The sequence below is a fragment of the Suricata suricatta genome, chromosome 13, assembly GCF_006229205.1.
Source record: "Suricata suricatta isolate VVHF042 chromosome 13, meerkat_22Aug2017_6uvM2_HiC, whole genome shotgun sequence".
NCBI lineage: Eukaryota > Metazoa > Chordata > Mammalia > Carnivora > Herpestidae > Suricata > Suricata suricatta.
Window position 1 is genome coordinate 4,484,841 of NC_043712.1, and position 18,313 is coordinate 4,503,153.

At 54.4% G+C, this 18,313-nt stretch overlaps 1 protein-coding gene across 7 annotated transcripts in view; it reads right to left on the bottom strand.

The window, feature by feature from the left end:
- The window catches only part of PRRC2B (proline rich coiled-coil 2B), a 57,978-nt gene extending 55,723 nt beyond the window's left edge, over positions 1-2,255 (bottom strand). For all 7 annotated transcript variants that reach the window (XM_029920228.1, XM_029920227.1, XM_029920226.1 and 4 more), the window contains exons 1-2: positions 2,086-2,255; positions 1,130-1,307 (exon numbers count right to left, since the gene is read on the bottom strand). In XM_029920228.1, coding sequence (XP_029776088.1) covers positions 1,130-1,307; positions 2,086-2,200 — 293 coding nt within the window. In that variant the 5' untranslated portion in view covers positions 2,201-2,255. The remainder of the gene's footprint in view (positions 1-1,129; positions 1,308-2,085) is intronic.
- Between the last annotated feature and the right edge of the window lie 16,058 nt (positions 2,256-18,313).

Consider the following 18,313-nt stretch of genomic DNA (forward strand, 5'->3'; position numbering starts at 1 on the left):
AGTGTTCCCACTTGGCAGAAGGACACGGGAGCGCACCGATCAAGTGATTCCCCAGGTTCCACGAAGCTGGCAGTAGGTAGCCTGGCTGATTCTAAAGGCCAGGCCACACCCCCGCCCAGGATGACCCCTAAACACACCATGAGCAGAATTTTAAAAACAGTTTTTCAAGCTCCACTTTGGAGACTGCTGCTCTAAGCTCACCCGCACGAGTTACGCACTCACTCTCTCCACCTCATGCAAAGTAACCGTGGGCAGTTTTACGCAGCCGCCGTGGCGGTGGCTGGCAGGCAGGCTGCACTCTGGCTGGTTTACTCCCCAAGTCCCGAGCCTCCGCAGCCAGAGCACAAGAGATCTCGGGCGGGCAGCTGCACGGACCAGACCGTCTTGTCCCCACTCCACAGCCGGCAAACCCCAGCAGCAGGGCCCTACTCCTCTGGTCCCGTCGCAGCAGAAACCCGCATCCTGTCCCCTGGCTGGCGCCCAGCAGAGCAGACCCGCAGTGGAAGGAGAGGAACGCGGGCTGGGGCGGGCGGGGACAGCCCCACCACAGCAGCAGCCATGACCCTTCCTCTGCTGCTCTAATGGGGGTTCCTGTGCCAGACCCTGGGCCTCCGAAGGCTCCCAGAGGTGCCATGCTGGCAGAGGAGTGAGCCTGCCCAGAGGTGGCACGCCCACTCCCAATATGAGGATTCTGGGTTGCCGTCCTTCGCAACTGGGTCTGTTTGGAGCAACTAACCGCAGCAGCCTGCGTGGGACGCTGCTGGCCCCTCGGCTCGAGGTCAGCCCCCTGGAGCCCAGCACACAGGGACGCCCTGGAATGGAGCATCCGAGCACCCGCCCTGTCCACAGCGGCCCTTACCGGCTCAGGAACTGGCTCGGAGGCATTGCATAAGCTCCTCTGGGGGGAGGAGGCCCTTCCTAATAAAGCACAGGGGACACTGGTTGCCAGGGACCAGGCGGCCCACAGAGGCATGGCTGCATCAGCTTCAGAAGTCAGGCAAAGCGAAGGTGGGGGTGGGGGCAAAAGCAGCCTCCTCTGGGGTCCCCGCCCCACAACGTTCTGCAGCTCTGCCTCCTGCAGAAGGAAAGGCTCCGGCTCGCCACCCACACCTGCCCCCGCGGCCCCCACCTCTTTGGGTCTTGCTGGTCCTGCTTGTTTGCCCATCCCGTCCCGTCCTTGGGAACTATAACGATGTTGGGGTCGTTTCCTCTGTTCTCAGACTTCAAGCTTGGCAGGTTTGCAGGTGGCGGCATGCGCCGGGCTGTGGCAACTTTCCCGAGACTCTGTAAGCCATGTCGAGGAATAACTGCGGGGAGAGAGGGGCGGGGGCGCGGGGGTTTCAGAAGCTCCTTCCGGCTCTGAGCGACGATGCCAGAGACGGCCAAACCACCACAAAGGGCGGCCCGCGTGCCAACAGACCAAAGGGCCCGGTAGCTGCTTTCGCCACTTTACAAGCCCTTCACCGAGGCCTCTCACACTGGGGAGCTGCTGAGCTCTGCGGAGACATCCACTTTCCTAGCGGGCGCGGGCGCAGGGAGTTTATGACAGGGGCGGGGCGCCGGGCCCAGAACCCTCCAGCCCACGCCGTAACGCCTCTCCGCAAGTTGAGACAGCTCCGGCCTCGGCCTCGCTGGCAGGACCCAAAGGGCCAGCCTCCACCTAGTCCCGGGGCCGAGGCTCAGCAGGGCCAGCCACATCCACAAAATCCTCCCAAGGTGTGGACACAACAGGATTTTCCCACCAAGTTCTGGAACATCAGAACCACGAAGCCTAAAACCGGCTACTCCAATGCCAAGTCAGTTCCATCCCCCGCCAGGGGACAAACTCTCTGTGGCTCTAGTGAGGTAAGACAGTTGAGCAAACAATTCCACTGAGAGACGGGGTATCTGGGCTCAAAATCTGACATCGAACCGGAGCTGGGGGGGTGGGGGGACGGGACTCTACGTCCCCAGAACTGCCTAGTGACCACTCCACGCCCAGAAGACCCTCTGACCAGGCAGGGACCCTGGGTTTTCACAGTTCAGGACCTAGAGTTTCTCGAGGAAGGGAATGCGGAAGGGACTGGCCTCCAGTCCGGTTCTTACCTGAGGATCTGACCGCGTCTACTGATTTTCCTTTATACTTATCAAACAGGCTGAGAGTCGAAAACTTGCTTTTCCCATCCTTGCCCTTGGTTATTTGCCCCAAACGATCGGACATTGCGATGAAATGTCATCTAGTAAGGAAATTTTTCTCGGCACCGCTCCCGATCTGCCTTTGAAATGCAAGGGGGGATAAAAGAAAGAGAGAGAGAGAGAAAGAAAAAAGAGTGTTAATACACCAAAGTCCCTGAGCCAGCGGACTGAATCCTTCAGGGATCACGGCTCTCCTTGAAGACCTGAGGAAAGCCCTGGATCTGTCCCCAGATCACCACCCTCACCACGCACGGGCAGTTCTGCTCACGTCTTCCCCAACCCCAAAGTTCCGAAGTCCGACTCAGTCTGAACTGACCAGAGATTATGGCTCACCAGTGACAGGGAAACGTCAACTTTCCCACAGGGAGCCCTCCGGCCAAGTCGAGGACCGCCCTTCAAGACGGAAAAGCAAATCCTCGCCACCACAGTGGCTCCACACGACCTCAAATCCGAGGCAGAGCAGGGGAAGCACCCAACCCGCCTACGGAAGGCTGCTCACCCCAAGGACGAGCAAAACCCAAGGCGGGGGGAAGCGGCCGAAACCAGGCTTCGGGAACACCTGGGTGTGTGCACTTTCCCAACTAGAGAGCCAGCGTCAGAGAAAACACGTCTGCTCGGGAACCCTAAGCGGGGCTGTCTGGGTGCGGGCACAGATGAGGACACAGGAGACCGTTGGGGTGGGGGTGGGGGCACTGTAGCGACGACACCGCCCCCTCCACTCAGAAAATCTCAAGGATGACCGAGAAAGGACCCCCTTCCCTCTGCCACTTTCTGATTTCCTAGGGGCTCCTCACGACTTCAGTCATTCACTCAAACACCCAGCAGGTGCCTGCCAAGGGTGCGTGCCACAGGGCAGGCACTGGGGGCTCGGGACCACAGCTTCCAAGGACTCGATGGTGAAACACAAATGCCTGGAGAAGAAAGCTAAACCATGCGCTTAGACATAGTGCTAACGTCTTTGGTGACAAAATGGAGGGAACTGTAAAGACATCTGCTGATGATAAAAGAACCCTGGTGGCCACAGCAGTCAGTACACCTTGTCTCCTATCCGACTGAGGCCCCACAGGCCAGAAGGACCACGCGCAGTGTGCTGGCAAAGCGTTCTGCACCCCCGAGATCACTCTGAGATAAAACCCTATGTGTTATGGTCCAAGACTTTGTGTAGAGCACAAGAAGCAAAGATCAATTATACACGGAGGCCAAGAAAAGGGAACCGAGGGGGGACAGTGACATCACACGCCTCCAGGCACAAGTGTGAACCATGCCTTCTGACACAAAGCCGGAACGTCCGTCCTTTCGTTCAAAAACTCTTGACACCGGAGGCCATCTGCAGGAGAGCCGGCCTCTCGGCTCCCGAGTGTCCAGGTTACCTGTCAGCAACCCTCCCCCTCCTGCACCTGCCTCCTGTGCCAGGAGCAAGAGGGAGCAGGACCGGAAACTGGCCAACTTCTGATTCTGGTGCCCGGGGGTCGTCACACACCCCTTTATCTCTACACCTCCCTCCCCGGAGCTGCCTCCAGGGAGTCTGCCCCAGGCCCAAAGATCCCAGCGAGGAACACCGCCCCTCCCCCAGGCTCAGGGCAGGGACTAGATTTCATTTTCATCACAATAAGTGGCATTTAACAGGCTATCAAATGTAAGTCATGTTGAGAGTGTCCATTAAGATCAGAAGAGATCTAGCTTCTAGGCACTTCTATCAAATCAAAAGATCGCGTGGATAAAAATACAAAACGCCCCACCCACACACCCCACACTATTAACAGAAGCCCTGGAGACTTCCACAGTGCTGATGGCGATGACAATGACATGTGGTACCTGCCTCACAGAGCTTATGGTCCCCAAGGGGTAGCAAACACCAGTCAGCATCCCCGCCAATGGTCTGTTTCTCATAAAGCCCTCAAGCTAAGAATGATCTTTAAAATCATTTTTCACATTTGTTAAAAAAAAAAAAAAAAAAAACAAAGAACATGTGGCACTCCATGTGGTCCACCATGCCACATGCAAGAAAACTGGGCTGACTCTGGGTCTAAAAGGCAAAGCCTTGAGCAAGCACTTCCAGAAGTCTCCAGGAGGGAGGGACACCTGGGGGGCTCTGTGGGTTCAGCGCCTGACTTCAGCTCAGGCCATGATCTCACAGCTCAGTTAGTTCGAGTCCTGATTCAGGCTCTGTGCTGACAGCTCAGAGCCTACTTGGGACTCTCTCCCTCCTTCTCGCTCTGCCCCTCTCCCTACTCGCTCTGTCTCTCTCAAGATAAACAAACTTCAAAAACCCTCTACAGGAGGGAGACAGACAGGGGACCCAGCGGGGCGGGGACCCAGCACCAGGTGGAGGGGCCAGGGCACAGCACATTATTCCCTGGATCTCGATCCAGACCCTTAGGGACCTGTCTATTTAGCACTCTTTTTACAAACTGTGTAGCATGCTGTGTAACCAAGTTCACATCCTAACTCCCGCACCTGTGACTTCCTTACCTTAGACAGTGAGAAAGGGATTCTGCAGATGTGATTAACATTAAGGATCTCAAGATGGGAAGATTATCCTGGATTATGTGGGCAGGGCCACCGTAATCACAAGGTCCCTAGGACGGGGAGCTGGATGGCCAGAGTCAGAAAGGCGTGGCACCCAGAGCTAGGCCCGGAGCACTGTATGAGGCCTGGTGGGACCACCGCAGAGAGGTGCGGGAGCCCCCGGAAGCAGGAGCTGGCAAGGAAACGATTCTCCCGTGGGGCCCGGAGGGAGCAAGCCCAGGAAGATTCACCTGAGACTTGTGACCTCCAGAACTGCAAGAGGATACGTCCGTGTTGTTCTAACTCACTGGATTTCCAGTAACTGGTTATAACAACAGAAAGTACACTCATTAACAGGCTTTTATAAGAAACCATTCCAGAATTTTTCTCTTGAGCACAGTGACAAAAACTGCTCCTCTGGCCACCTCCCAACGTGGCTTTCATCTGACCCGTGAACCTACACACACTGCTGAATAAGACCAGCGTGGAACCCCCTCCTGGCCACGTACCTCGTGGGACTACAGATTTAGCACTGTTAAACTTACATAACCACAGAGTCCTTTATGAAATTACAAACCAAACTGACAAAGACCAGAAAAAACTGACCAGCCTAGCCAATTCCACATGAAACCTTAACAGGCGTGATTTTTACACATCGAAGGTCTTTCAATGCGGAGACCTGGCAGAAAATACTTGTTTCCACAGATAGTGATCAAAAGTCTTCTCAAAATCTGTCGGTCCAAACCCCTGCCAGTTCTCGAATACAAACAGGTCTTTCTTGGATTGATTCCTGGGCCCGCGGGCAGAGGCCAGAGTGAACACAGATGGCTCTCTCGGGCCTCCCTGGGGACAACACACTTCTGACAACTAACCTGCCCGCACCCCCACCCCCAGGAAGCACTGGGAGGCCGGACGCCTGGCCGCACCCGGACTCCGGGCACCCCTGGAAAAACTTAAAGAAAAACCCTGGGCAAAGGGAATCCACTCTCCGGGAGAATTCTGCCCACAACTGTGCGCTGATGCGCAGCTGCTGCCCGAGGCCCTCCCAAGAAGTCCAACCACTCAGCTGACAGCCGAGGACCTTCCACACCGGGGCCCCTTGCAGAGGGCGCCCCAGAGAAGCCGGCACAAGCACACGCTGGACCAACGCCCACGTTCAACGCCCCCACCTCCCGCTTCCTCACCCAGCTCTGCACCTGTGGGCCACGTGGCAGCCTCTCCTGCCCCCAGTGTCCCTGTCCACAGAAGAGAGGGGCCGAGACAAGACTTCACAAGTGGCAGCCGGTTCTAAAATATCAAACACATCAGTGGGATTAACCCTCAGCCACGGCATTCACAAACGTTTCCGTCAAGGCGGCCACACACCTGAAGGTGGCCACACACCTGCTGCCGCATTCCGTCTTCCTACCTAATGGGGGGTGCTGACTGCCTGGGAGTTGCCGTTGCTATGGAGACAGCACCTGTGGGGGAGGGGCCGGATACCTTCCCGTCAGTGGACGGGAAGACTGACTGCACGACAGAGGGTCTTCTGCCCCGTTTTCCCTTTAGAACAGGGGTGGCCGAATTACTGTCACCCCAAAGAATCGGCGGCAGAGGCCTACGAGGCCCGCAGGGCACAACCTATTTGCCGTCTGGCCTTCAGACTATAGACACTGGCCTGACAGCAGACAAAGTTCCTTTCACTCGGCCACATTTCACTGGACACAGATCCAGAACACAAATATCATCACGCGGGCATCACTGCCATACTTGGGGCCTGGCCCAGCCCCACCCCCCACTGGCTGCTCGGCCTGCCCCTCGGTTTTCATAAACCTCAGGCCAGGAGTTTGAACAGCTTAGGTACCTGCTGAGTTGCTACCCACCAACACACACACACACACACACACACACACACACACACACACACCCACACACACACCCACACACACACACACACACACACACACACACACACACACCCACCCACCCACCCCCCCCCCCGACTGGCCTCATCAGATGGCAGAAGAGTTCCAGCAAATATCTGGCTGTGAACCATGGAGCTGGTCAAGGCGAGAGAACATTCTTCTCGGTGGGTCAGAGGCATGTCCATTCAAGTCTGACTCACGCCCACACCCGCGGGACAAGAACTGGCCTGGACGCATGAGGTCCGTGCAGATGGGCATGACCTAGTGTGGCTCGTAGCCACTGCTTTCTCTCCCTTGTGTAGGTAACAGAATTAATTTTTTTCAAACCCCAAATAAAACCTAACATGGACCCTCTGTACTACATATGTACATATTCCAGAAGGGGTCCTGCCTACACCCCAAATCCGCCATTTCCCACAGCATCCGCTCTGAGACACCAGGGAGGGATGCCACGGGGCCCTGGAGCAGTCTGGAAATAGCTGGCCTAAATGAAAATATTACCATAGGCACAGGAGAAAAGGTCCTAATTCCACATGTGACTGAGGCTCAGTCGGTAAGTGTCTGACTTCGGCTCAGGTCGTGATCTCCAGGCTCGTGAGTTCGAGCCCCGCGTCAGGCTCTGTGCTGTCAGCATGGAGGGCCAGCCAGCTTCAATCGTCCATCCCGTGCTCTCTCCACCCCTCCCCAAATCACGGGCAGACACTTGCTCTCTCAAATATAAACCAACATTAAAAAAAAAAAGAAGGTCTGCCTATTCTGGCAAGTTATCTAAAAAAGTCCAAGAGGCCCAGGATTTGCTGGCATAGAACAACCAGAAAGATTCACCAACAAAGGTAACTTAATACCCAAGCCCCGCCTCTCCAGACAGTGGCCCCACCTGTCCAGCAGGTTAAGGAGGGAAAACTCCCTGAACTCCCCCCATCTTATCAAAAGCCACTTCTGGGAACAGGATTAATTTCACGCTGCCGGGGTCCCAGCCAGAGTCAGCAGCCCAGGTGATCTGGGACAGCTTAAGTCACGAGGGAACCGCCACCGGCCCATGCTCACTCCAGAGAGCCAAGTGCCCTGCTGACCACCCACGAGCCGCGTGCCCTTACAGGGCTCCTCCCAAGAGCCCTTTCTGGAAGAGATTATGGCCCCAACCTGCTTTATAGAGGATGCAAAGGTATAGTCAGAGAACTAGCTTGTCCGAGGTCACAAGACTACAGGACTCTAACCCTCAGGGCACCTGGAGACGCACCGACACGGAGGAAGGGCCCGCTGTGTGCTCCAGCTCCCCACTGCTCTCTCCCAGCAAGCCCAGTCATTCAGGGAAGACCCGCTGAAAGTGCCAGAACAGTGAGGCACAAGCAGAAGCCCCCAGGGCAGGCGGAAAAGGTGGCGGGATGTCCCCGCATGGAAGGAAAGATCCCCCTGCTACACAAAACCGGTCAAAAAGCCCGATCCGACAGGCATGGAGACGACAGCAGGCTGGATAAACGCCTGAAAACAACCAGAGGGCCCGGAAAGGACGCGGCCATTAGTCGGTACACTCGCTACACCTCACCAAACGGAGTGAGAAGCGTCGCCCCAAGAGCCAGCCCAAAGGTTAGTAATTCCGCCCTCTTGCAACGTGCCAACACCTGGCAGGAGAGAAGTTTAACGTGAGAAGGCACCGCACCCTACCTCAAACCCTCAGACATGTTCACCGGCCACGGTGCGTGTCTGGGATGTGGCGGCCACGAGGCTCCATCCCGTCCCCGGAGCACGTTTCCTGTGAAATGACAGCACTGCCTTGGCGGCCGCAGTCCCCACACAACCACCCACCCACCCTGACCGGGCAGCCGCAGACAACACGCAACAGGGAGAGCTGTGTTCCAATAAAACTTTATTTACAAAAACAGGATGCAGGTGGATGTGCGGCCATGGTTTGCTGACCCCCACTCTACAGGAAAATGATGCGTTAGTTTGACAAATTCAACTCAAAGAGCTTCACATCCGCGGCAGGAGAGAGCAGGAGCAGAGGGAAAACGTGGGGAGTCCTAGCTGGGTTTTGCCGGGGAACTCCTGCCACCTCCCCTCCCCCCAGAACAGCAGGGGTCAAACCTTCCGCACACCTCCAGCTTTCAGAGGCTCCTTCCAGCGCAGCTGGGACCTACACGCCTGTGCCCCCCGCCCCAGACACTGAGAAGTGGACCATCTGAAAAGTTGGGGCCTGAACTGCTGGCAGCTGGCATAATCCAGTCCTTCACGGGCAGATGCCCAGCGTCGAGGTTTCTGCAGGGAAGGTGAGAGGGGCGCCTGCAGACTAGAGCACAGGCCTCTCCAAGGGCAAAAGCTGCTTGAAACCAAAGGCGAGAGAACAAAGGGATGAAAATGAGGTTTCTGGTCCCCGTGGTTAGCCAGCAGCAGATGAGACCCCCACCCCCAATCCTCAGACAGCATGTTCAGGAGGCAACATAAATTAAAGATGAGAAACAAGGCATGTGCTGCAGGGACCAAAGCACTTCCCACTCCCTCTTCTTCGCACTTGGGTTTTCCAGAGCCCCATCCTTGATTCTTGGGGACCACACACAGGCTCAGCTCTCCTGGTCCTCCCCCATCAGGAGCCCAGGCTCTAACTCCGTGATCGGCATGGCATCAGGCACTCTCCCCACAGCACAGACAAGCCCAAACATACAGCCCAACACACTGGCCCCGAACAGGCCCCTCCAGTATCATGCCCACCCCCACCAGGCTCCTCTCTCCAAAACAAGGGGTTCATATCTTGCCTCCGCCCCACACTGGCTGTGACTAGGCCTGCTTCCTCATGGATTAAACAGAGATGAACATACTGCTACCCACCTCCCAGGTCTGACGTCAGGCATAAATGAGACAAGGAACACAACACACGTGACCCACAGCTCGCCTGCCCTTAGAAGGTTCTCGGCCAAGGGCAGCTGTCACGCCGGCCCTGCAGAGTCCAGCCCTCAGCCGCCCGGGCCCGCCGTCAGCCTGGCCCACGGCGCTCCTTCCTCCGGATTCCTGCACAAGCCGCGGACCCTTCGCTTTCCTCACCTCTGGGCTCCCACAGGCCTGGGTGCTGCTACACCTGGCCTCTGCGTCCACCCCCTCCCGTGACCAAGGGACCCGTCCCCACGCCGCTGCGTCACAGCTGAAGAGCCCTGAGGCAGAGCGCAGGCTCCAAAATCACAGCAAGAAACTTAAATTTGTCCAATGATCAGGATCTGTTGCTGGACCCTGTAATTAATTCTCAGGAGACAGAGACACACTTTAATTCTCAGAAAACCCTCTGGAGAGGAAGAGCCCACTGCGACTACACTTTAAACAACACTCGGCCGCCGCAGCTTCAGGTTTCCCGTCTCAGGGCGACAGGCGTGGGCGTCCGACGCAATCCCACGCCAGCGTTGCCAGCGTTACGACAGACCGCCGAGGAGGGCGTGCTCCTGGCCCCGTTCCTTTGTTGATCCGTGATATCCTTTAGTAACAAAAGGAACACATACTGGAAAAAGCTCTACAACGTACGGAAAAATGGGGCGCCTGGCCGGCTCAGCTGGTTAAGCGTCTGACTTCAACTCAGGTCACCATCTCACAGTTTGGGAGTTCAAGCCCCAAATCAGGCCAGCAGGCTCTGTGCAGACAGCTCGGAGCCTGGCGCCTGCTTCAGATTCGGTGTCTCCCCCTCTCTCTGCCCCTGCCCTGCTCACACTCTGTCTCTCTCTCTTTCAAAAGTAAACATTAAAAAATATACACATACAGAAAAATATCACAGTCGACCCCCTGCCCTGCTCCGCGCTTCTACTCTGCACTTGTTCCTATTTCAAAAGAGTTCAGCAAGGAGGTCATGCAAAACCCTGTGACTGAACTGTAAACTGATCTGCTGCTTGTTTAAGAAAACTATACAGGGGCGCCTGGGGGGCTCAGCGAGTTAAGCGTCCGACTTCAGCTCAGGTCACGATCTCAAGGTTTGTGAGTTCAAGCCCCGCATCGGGCTCTGTACTGACAGCTCAGAGCCTGGGGCCTGCTTCAGATTCCATGTCTCCCCCACTGTCTGCCCCTCCCCTACTCACACTCTGTCTCTCTCAAACATTTTTAAAAATTTTTAGAAAGAAACTTTATACAAATGATTTTAAGCCCGGCTTCCGTGGTGGCTGCGGACAGTTGGGACGCGGGCACGCGGGAGAGTCCGAGCGGTGACTGTTTACACCCACAGCCTCCCCACAGGAGTGACGTCACAGCACAGGCTAGAAGCGGGGCTAGAGGAGGGAGGACCGCGGGCAGAGTGTCTTTGTGCAGCCGGTGGGGGGCGGGGGGCGTCCTTCCACTCTCCCATAGCCCGAGTCCTCACAGACCCGTAGCTGTAAACACACAGGACAGTGCAGGGGCAGACGCTGGTTCTAACAACTGCCAAACACCAGCCACGACGGACCACAGCAACTCCCACCCGCCCCCGGGACCACTAAGGGCTCTCGGGCAAAGCCCCCTCCGAAGAGTGAGCCCCCCTGGCAGACAGCGGCGCTCTCTACGCGCACGGGAGGCACCGCCTCGGGTCCAAGGGCCGCCTCAGGTCCTCCATTCGCGCCTCTGCACACAGGGACAGAGGGTGTGCTCCAGCCGGCTGGCGGAGGACTAGAAATGCCGGTCACGAGGGGTGATCCAAACACGCCCGGCGGGCCACTCAGTTACTCCCCTCCCAGCCTCCCCCCGGCTCGCCTGCCTGGACCCCGTCCGCATCCGCAGCTCCCAACCTTCTCAAGAGACCTGGAGGGGAGGACAGAGTTCACACTCCACACAGGCAAGGAGGTGGAGACAGATGACCAGGGATCCCAGCCAGCCCTTTCATGGCGGGAGGAGGGGGGCAGCTGAGCGACGGAACTGATGGAAACAGACACACAGACACAGGAGCACACGGCAGGCTCTGTTAGCCAAACACATGCACGTAAACATGCCTGCATCTACATATGCACACATATCCCTTAATTCAATTCCGTTCAAGAAACACTGTACAGGATATGGGGGGTTCTGGTTAAACACAGCCAAAAGACAGGCATTTCCAGCCCATCCTTCCCAAACCCCCTAAAACGAAAATGAACAACAGAGCACCCAAAGGTCAGGGTTTGGCAGAAAAGGAACAGGCAGACAAGAGTGGAAACTGATTTCACAGACTGAAAGATCCTCAGGCAGGCCTGCAGGGCACTGGAGAGAGCTCAGGGGGTCCTGGGGGCGGTGGGCACCTTGTAAGATAGGGAGGCAGGGAGGTGAGGTGGGCTGAAAGGGCACAGGTCTGAACCAAACTGACTCCATGACAGGCTTCAAGTCTCCCCTCTGTCCTTGAAAGCCTAAGTGTCGGGTCTCCCAGAGTCATTAGACAATAAAAGGGCATGGACTGCTCGACAGGCGACCACCCTAGTAACACCCAATCAGAAGCAGCCAGCTAAAGTGCTGAACATTCCTACGGGTAGGCCGGTAGAAGGAAACCAGAGATAGTTACCTGTTGTTTAATACTAGATTAACCAGTTACTCACCCCACGGAGGGGTCCTTAGCCCACCCTGTAATTGGTTATTTTCAAAAAAGCACTAAAGGTCATGACTGGGTCCCGCCAAAAGTAACACACACTCTGGACAATGTATACGGTTAGAATTGCTGCAAAGGCTGTTGTACAAGGATGACTGGATTACTGGGCCTATGACGTAATTTTCTGTAATCCCCCCCCTTTCAGACCCCATGAAAACCCTACCCAGCCTTTGTTGAGGGCTCTCAGCACGGATCCACTGTGTTGGTGAAATCTGGGAGCCCGAGCTCAAGCCCAAATAAACGCCCTTTGCTTCTGCATGCGTGATTCGGTCTCCCTGGTGGTCTCTGGTCTTTGGGGATACTGCGATCTGGGCATAACAGGGCAGCTGCTTGAAAGACCCCTCCCTCTCTGGATAAATTAAACAAGACAAGTCTGGACTTTGGCAGGGTCAAAGGGAATGGAAATGAGGGAAAGACCTAAAAAAAAAAAAAAAAATCTAGGCAAAAACCTGAGTCGCAAAGCAAATCAGGGCTGGCTGCCTTGGTCCCCCGTCTGCTGCGGCCTCACGGCGGGGTGGCGCATAAGCACATCCTGTCCCTTTCTCCCCCCTGGCAAAGCCGAAGGAGTCTTCTCTTGAAAACCAATGGCCACCAACACTTGGGTCTTGAGGAAAGAAGGCCAGGTTCCCACCCACTCAGCCTACAGGGAAGAGCTCCCAGTGACCCAGCCACCCCGTCCCCAACCAGCTGTGTGCGCCCTGGACCACCATCATCTGAGGGGCCTCAGCAAAAAGGCAGATACCAAAAACCCAGACAGAAGAACCTGGAAGAAACAGCACCAACAACGAAAGATTTACAAAAATAAAGTAACACAAAATTAGGGGCGCCTGGGTGGCTCAGCTGGTTATTAGGCATCTGACTTCAGCCCAGGTCATGATGTCACAGTCCATGAGTTCGAGCCCCCACATTGGGCTCTGTGCCGACAGCTCAGAGCCTGGAGCCTGCTTCTGATTCTGAGTCTCCTCTCTTTATCTCTGCTCCTTCCCTATGTTCAATCTCTGTCTCTCTCTTAAAAAAATTTTTTTTTAATTAAAATATTTTTTAAAAATTAAAAAATGAATTTTAAAACAATAAGAAAAAATATAAAGTAACATAAAACTAATGTCCTCAGAAACTTAAAAGATCCTACACCCATCCAATAAAACTAGGATCTTTTTTCTTAAGGGAAAATCAGAAAAAGCCCCAAGAAGTGTTACATCCGGGATAGCCAAACCCCACCTCCTCGGGTGAATCGTGGGAAGAGCACACAAATCTCACCGGCCGATATTCTGGAAAATACTGGGCCAGTACTTCTCAAAACTGTCAAGGTCATCAGAAACAAGGGAAAGTGGGTGACTGTCAGTCTGGAGGGAACGAAGGAGGATGACAGCTAAAAGTGGTCTCTGGGGACAGAAAATCTAACAAAATCTACGGGGCGCCTGGGTGGCTCAGTTGGGTGAACCGCCAACTCCGGATTTCGGCTCAGGACACGATCTCACGGGTCAGGCTCGGGGCTCGCAGCCCGCTGGGGACTCCGTCTCTGCCTCTCTCTGCCCCGCCCCTGCGCGTGTGCACACTAATACTTTTTTTAAAAACAAAATCTAAATAAGATGTAGACTTCAATTAACAATAATGTATCGTTCCTGGGTAAAGAGCGGGGACAAAGTACGGTCTCACACGAGAACCCCGTGAGAGAGGAACCCGGCTGCGCGGCACACAGAAACTACAAATGTTGTGCAAATCCCAACCAGTCTCATTTTTTTAATTTCAACTTCAATAGAAGAAATGAAAAAACAAAGTCAAGAAAATCTGAGGAAATTAACAACACTAGTCTTTCCATCAACTCCAGATTAAAGGATGAACCCAGGAGAGCAAATTTAACTACGAGTGATGGAAACAGAGGAAAAGAGGGGGGAAGAATTGATCAAATAAAAACACCATGAAAAATCCCCAGAGCTGGAGTGCCTAAGACTGCAAGGTCCCCCCCTCCAAGTGCTCAAAATAACCGACGTGGAAAGAACAGAGTACAAGGTGACATTCCAGGACTCTGAGGGACAAAGAGAAGAACCCCAAAGTCTATGCAAGCGTCCCACGTCCCAGGAAGAAGCCGTCAGAACGGCCGTGAAGACTCACGAGCAACGATGATGTGCATGTCCCCCCCTCCCCAGAAAAGGATCTTCAACCGAGAATCCAATACCTGGCTGGCCGACTCAGATACGGGCACAGAAACAGACACTTTCAGACTCACAAGAGGACTCAAAACATATACCTTCTCAGACAGATGCAGAGGAATAGACTGTAACAAACGAGAGAACAATCCGACACAGAGGCAGACGTCATAAAGGCTAATCCTCCCTTCCTCTTTCCCAGAGGAAAAGTGATGGCATCCCTTCCCGGCCGAGGGGGCTCACCCACACCCCGCAGGGGGAGGGGCAGGCGTGTCTAGGAGAGGCCCAGTCCCCAGGGGCTCCGCACGGGCGCAGGACCCTCCCGGACGGGTCAGACACCCGGCTTCTTGACCGCCACGCGGCACACTGGACCCACCAGCTGGGAGCCTGCCCCCTCTGGACTTCCGCGTCCCTGAAGCCATAAGGTCCTCGTGGATTAAGGCAGCTCGAGACAGTTACGGTTACTCGAGTTCAAATGACCCAACTGGCAGGCAACAGGGGACCCAGCACAGAGGGACAAGGTCCCAGGCTGACACGCGAAGGAAGGGAGGATGGCCGCCGCACGACAGGCAGACGGAGCTCACGGCCGAGCGGACCTATCTGCCCGGTCTGACAACAGCGTGCGCGGCGTTCCGGGGCCTCTGCGCGGGAGCAGATGCAGCTTTAATGTCGTCCAGGCCATCAAGCATCGTACCTATTCTGGCGTGCTGTGTCCCACGTGAGGAGTTCTGTCTTACCCGAAGTCGCAAAGACTTTCTCCTACGTTTCCTTCTAGAAGAGTTACAGTCTCATCTCTCACGGTGAGCTCTATACTTGATGTGAGCCTGATTCTGGATAGGGCTCACTTCCCAGTACCTTTTATGAAGGGCCGTCCTCTCCCCTTGTCGTGTGGCACCTCCGTCATAAACCGACTACTTCTGTGAGGTCTGCTTCCAGACCCCTCTCCCGTCAGCCTCCTGTCGATCCTTCTGACAACACTGTGCCGCCCCCGATAGTCACCGGGGCCTTTAGAAAGCCCTGACACCTGGGAGGATCAGTCCTTCAGCTGTGCTGTTGTTCGAGAATGCTTTATTCTTGGTCCTCTGCATTTTCGTATAAATGTCAGAATCGGTTTGTCAACTTCCAAACAAAACAACAACAAGAAAAGAAAAGCCTGCTGGGATTTCGACTGAAATTACATGGAACCCAGAGTTCAAATTCGGGAGAACTGACCTCTTCACCAGGCCACGGGCCGGTGAGCGTGTGCGGCGCGGACGGCCGCCAGGGGACGTGCCCGATGGTCAGACCACTGGGAAACTGGCAGCCCTCCGCTAACGCGGCACGTACGCCGACCCCGCGACCCACCCTCCCCGTTTCCGGGCGCACACCCAACAGAACAAGTTCACACACACATCCAGGGGTACGTGTGCAAAGAAGGTTCACAGCGCCCTCACTGGGGAAGAGCTCAAAATGGAAAACTAACGGAAGCTAACAGTCTATCAACACCAGAACGAGTGACTCTCATACCCACATAATACAACGCTATTCAACAACGGGAAGGAAGAAGCTCTCACACACACACACCGATGAAACTCACAGACACCTTGCTGAATGAGAGAAGCGCATGCAAAGAAGCAGAACAGAGAATCCTTTCAGAAGCACCGGGGGCAATCCTTACCGAAAGATTGGCGCAAACCTATATATGCAGGGTAACTTCAAACAAACAAATCATTGAAAACATCATTTTCAGTAGAAAATACTGGGAGAAAAAAATCTCTGCATCTTGGTGGATAAAGTGCACTCAAAAGAGAGAAGATAGGGCACCTGGGGGGCTTAGTTGGGCGTCTGACTTGGGCTCAGGTCATGATCTCACAGTTCGTGGGTTCCTGCCCAGTGTCGGGCTCTGTGCTGACAGCTCAGAGCCTGGAGCCTGCTTCGGATTCTGTGTCTCCCTCTCTTTCTGCCCCTCCTTTGCTCACACTGCCTCTCTCTGTCTCTCAAAAAATAAACATTTAAAAAAAGAGACAGAGAGAAGGTAACAGATGGTCTGATTAAGGTACATCAGCTGGCAGGGTCGGTGGAGCATGAAGCTCTTGGTCTCTGGGTTGTAAGTTCAAGCCCCATGCTGGGGGTAGAGATTACTTAAAAATAAAATCTTTAAAAAAAGAAAGAAAGAAATGACTACATATAAAACTTTAAGGAAAAACCCAAATTCTGAAAAGCAAAAACCTCTGACCACACTGCAATAAACCAACACATAATGAAAGCAGAAGTAAAAAATAACCCTACCAGTTGGAAAACGTAAACCTCTCTCTTAAAATATTCTCAACCATGGGGAAATTCAAAACCACAGCTGCAGAATCCCTACAAAAGCACAAATGGAGAAAAGAACACTACCCTTACACAGATTTATACTCAGAGGAAATTTAATAATCGAAAAACTTTTAAATTTCTAGCAGAAAAGAATGAAATTAAATTCAGCATCCAATTCTAGAAGTCAGAAAAAAGACACAATGGAAAGCAAAGGAAAGCAGAAACGATGAATGAAGAAAAATGAACCGAAAGTAATTTAATGAATTGAACTGAATACATTGGAATAAAATGGAATTAAAAGTAGTTCTTTGAACCAAGAAATAAAAAAGAGAAACCACTGAGAGAAAGGTATTTGTGCCTCTACCTCATTTTATAGACAAGACACCAAGTCTGTGAGGTTAAAAGACTGGCCCAAGGTCACTATCAACAAGTCAGGGCCTCGTAGAACCTGAGCCCACACCCAGCTCGGTCTGACAGGCAGGTGTGCTCCGAAGCGTGCACCCTCGGGTGGCCGCCAGAACAAAATGCCCACGGAACCCCAGGCCTGGGCGGGGGCTGAGCCGGCGACACCTCCTCCGTTGGGGACTCTAACAGAGGCCTGGGGCTCCAGGCTCCTCATCCCCAGGGCTCTTTTTCTTTCTTTTTTTTTTTTCTTCTTGTATTTATTCATTTCTTGAGGGAGAGACAGAAAGAGACAGAGTGCAAGTGGGGGAGGGGCAGAGAGCAAGGGAGACAGAATCCAAAGCAGACTCCAGGTTCTGAGCTGTCAGCACAGAGCCCGACGCAGGGCTCGAACTCACGAACCCAGAGATCATGACCTGAGCCGAAGTCGGGCGTTTGAACTGACTGAACCCCCAGGCGCCCGCACATGGATCTGTCTTGAGTCTCTAAGCCACAGCACCTGCTGGGTGGTCCCAGTGACCCTGCCAGCACTCCTGACTGACCTAAACTCTGTCACAGCTCTTTTCTTCGTGGACCGTGGGGCCAGTCGATACGCACCTAGCTCACAGGCACTCAGGCGGAGGCTGAAGCCTGCAGAGTCTGTTAGAAATCCGTTTGCAGTCTGCAGAGTTCCTGGCCAACCTCAGCTCTTGAATATACAATTAATTTAGCGAGAAAAAAAGGGCAATTTCAATTTACAGCTGGACACTTGGGACAGGCACGCTGACGCCGCACAGGCCTCCCTCTCCAAGGTCAGAACTGACCAAGGAGGGCGCGGGGTGGGGGAGGGCTCAGTCAGCTGAGCATCCGACTCTTGATTTCGGCTCAGGTCATGGTCTCAGGGTTGGTGAGATCCAGCACAGAGCCTGCCTGGATTCTCTGCCTCTCCCTCTGCCCCTCCCCCATGAACACTCTCCCTAGTGCTCTCTGTCTCAAAGTAAGTAACACTGGGGAAAAAAGAAAAAGAAAAACTTACCACAGACGGGCAAACAAAGGAAATACGCAAGACATGTACTTCCACCTCACTTCCTCCTTCCTTTTCTACCTCCAGGTAATGGTGAATTAGCAAGTGAGAAGGACTCTGCAAATGCCACCAACACCTATGTTCTGCGCTGTAAAATCTGATTCAGCAGAGAAGAGAAGCCAGAGCCGGCACCCGTGCTGGACTGTTCTTTCTGACCAGATCTAAGAAGCGGCTGCCGAGGGCCCCTGGCGCATGACTGAAGGAAGTCCGGGCCTGGGCGACTGTCAGCAAAGGGGCAGTGAGGCCCGAGCTGCCCAGGCCGGGCCCT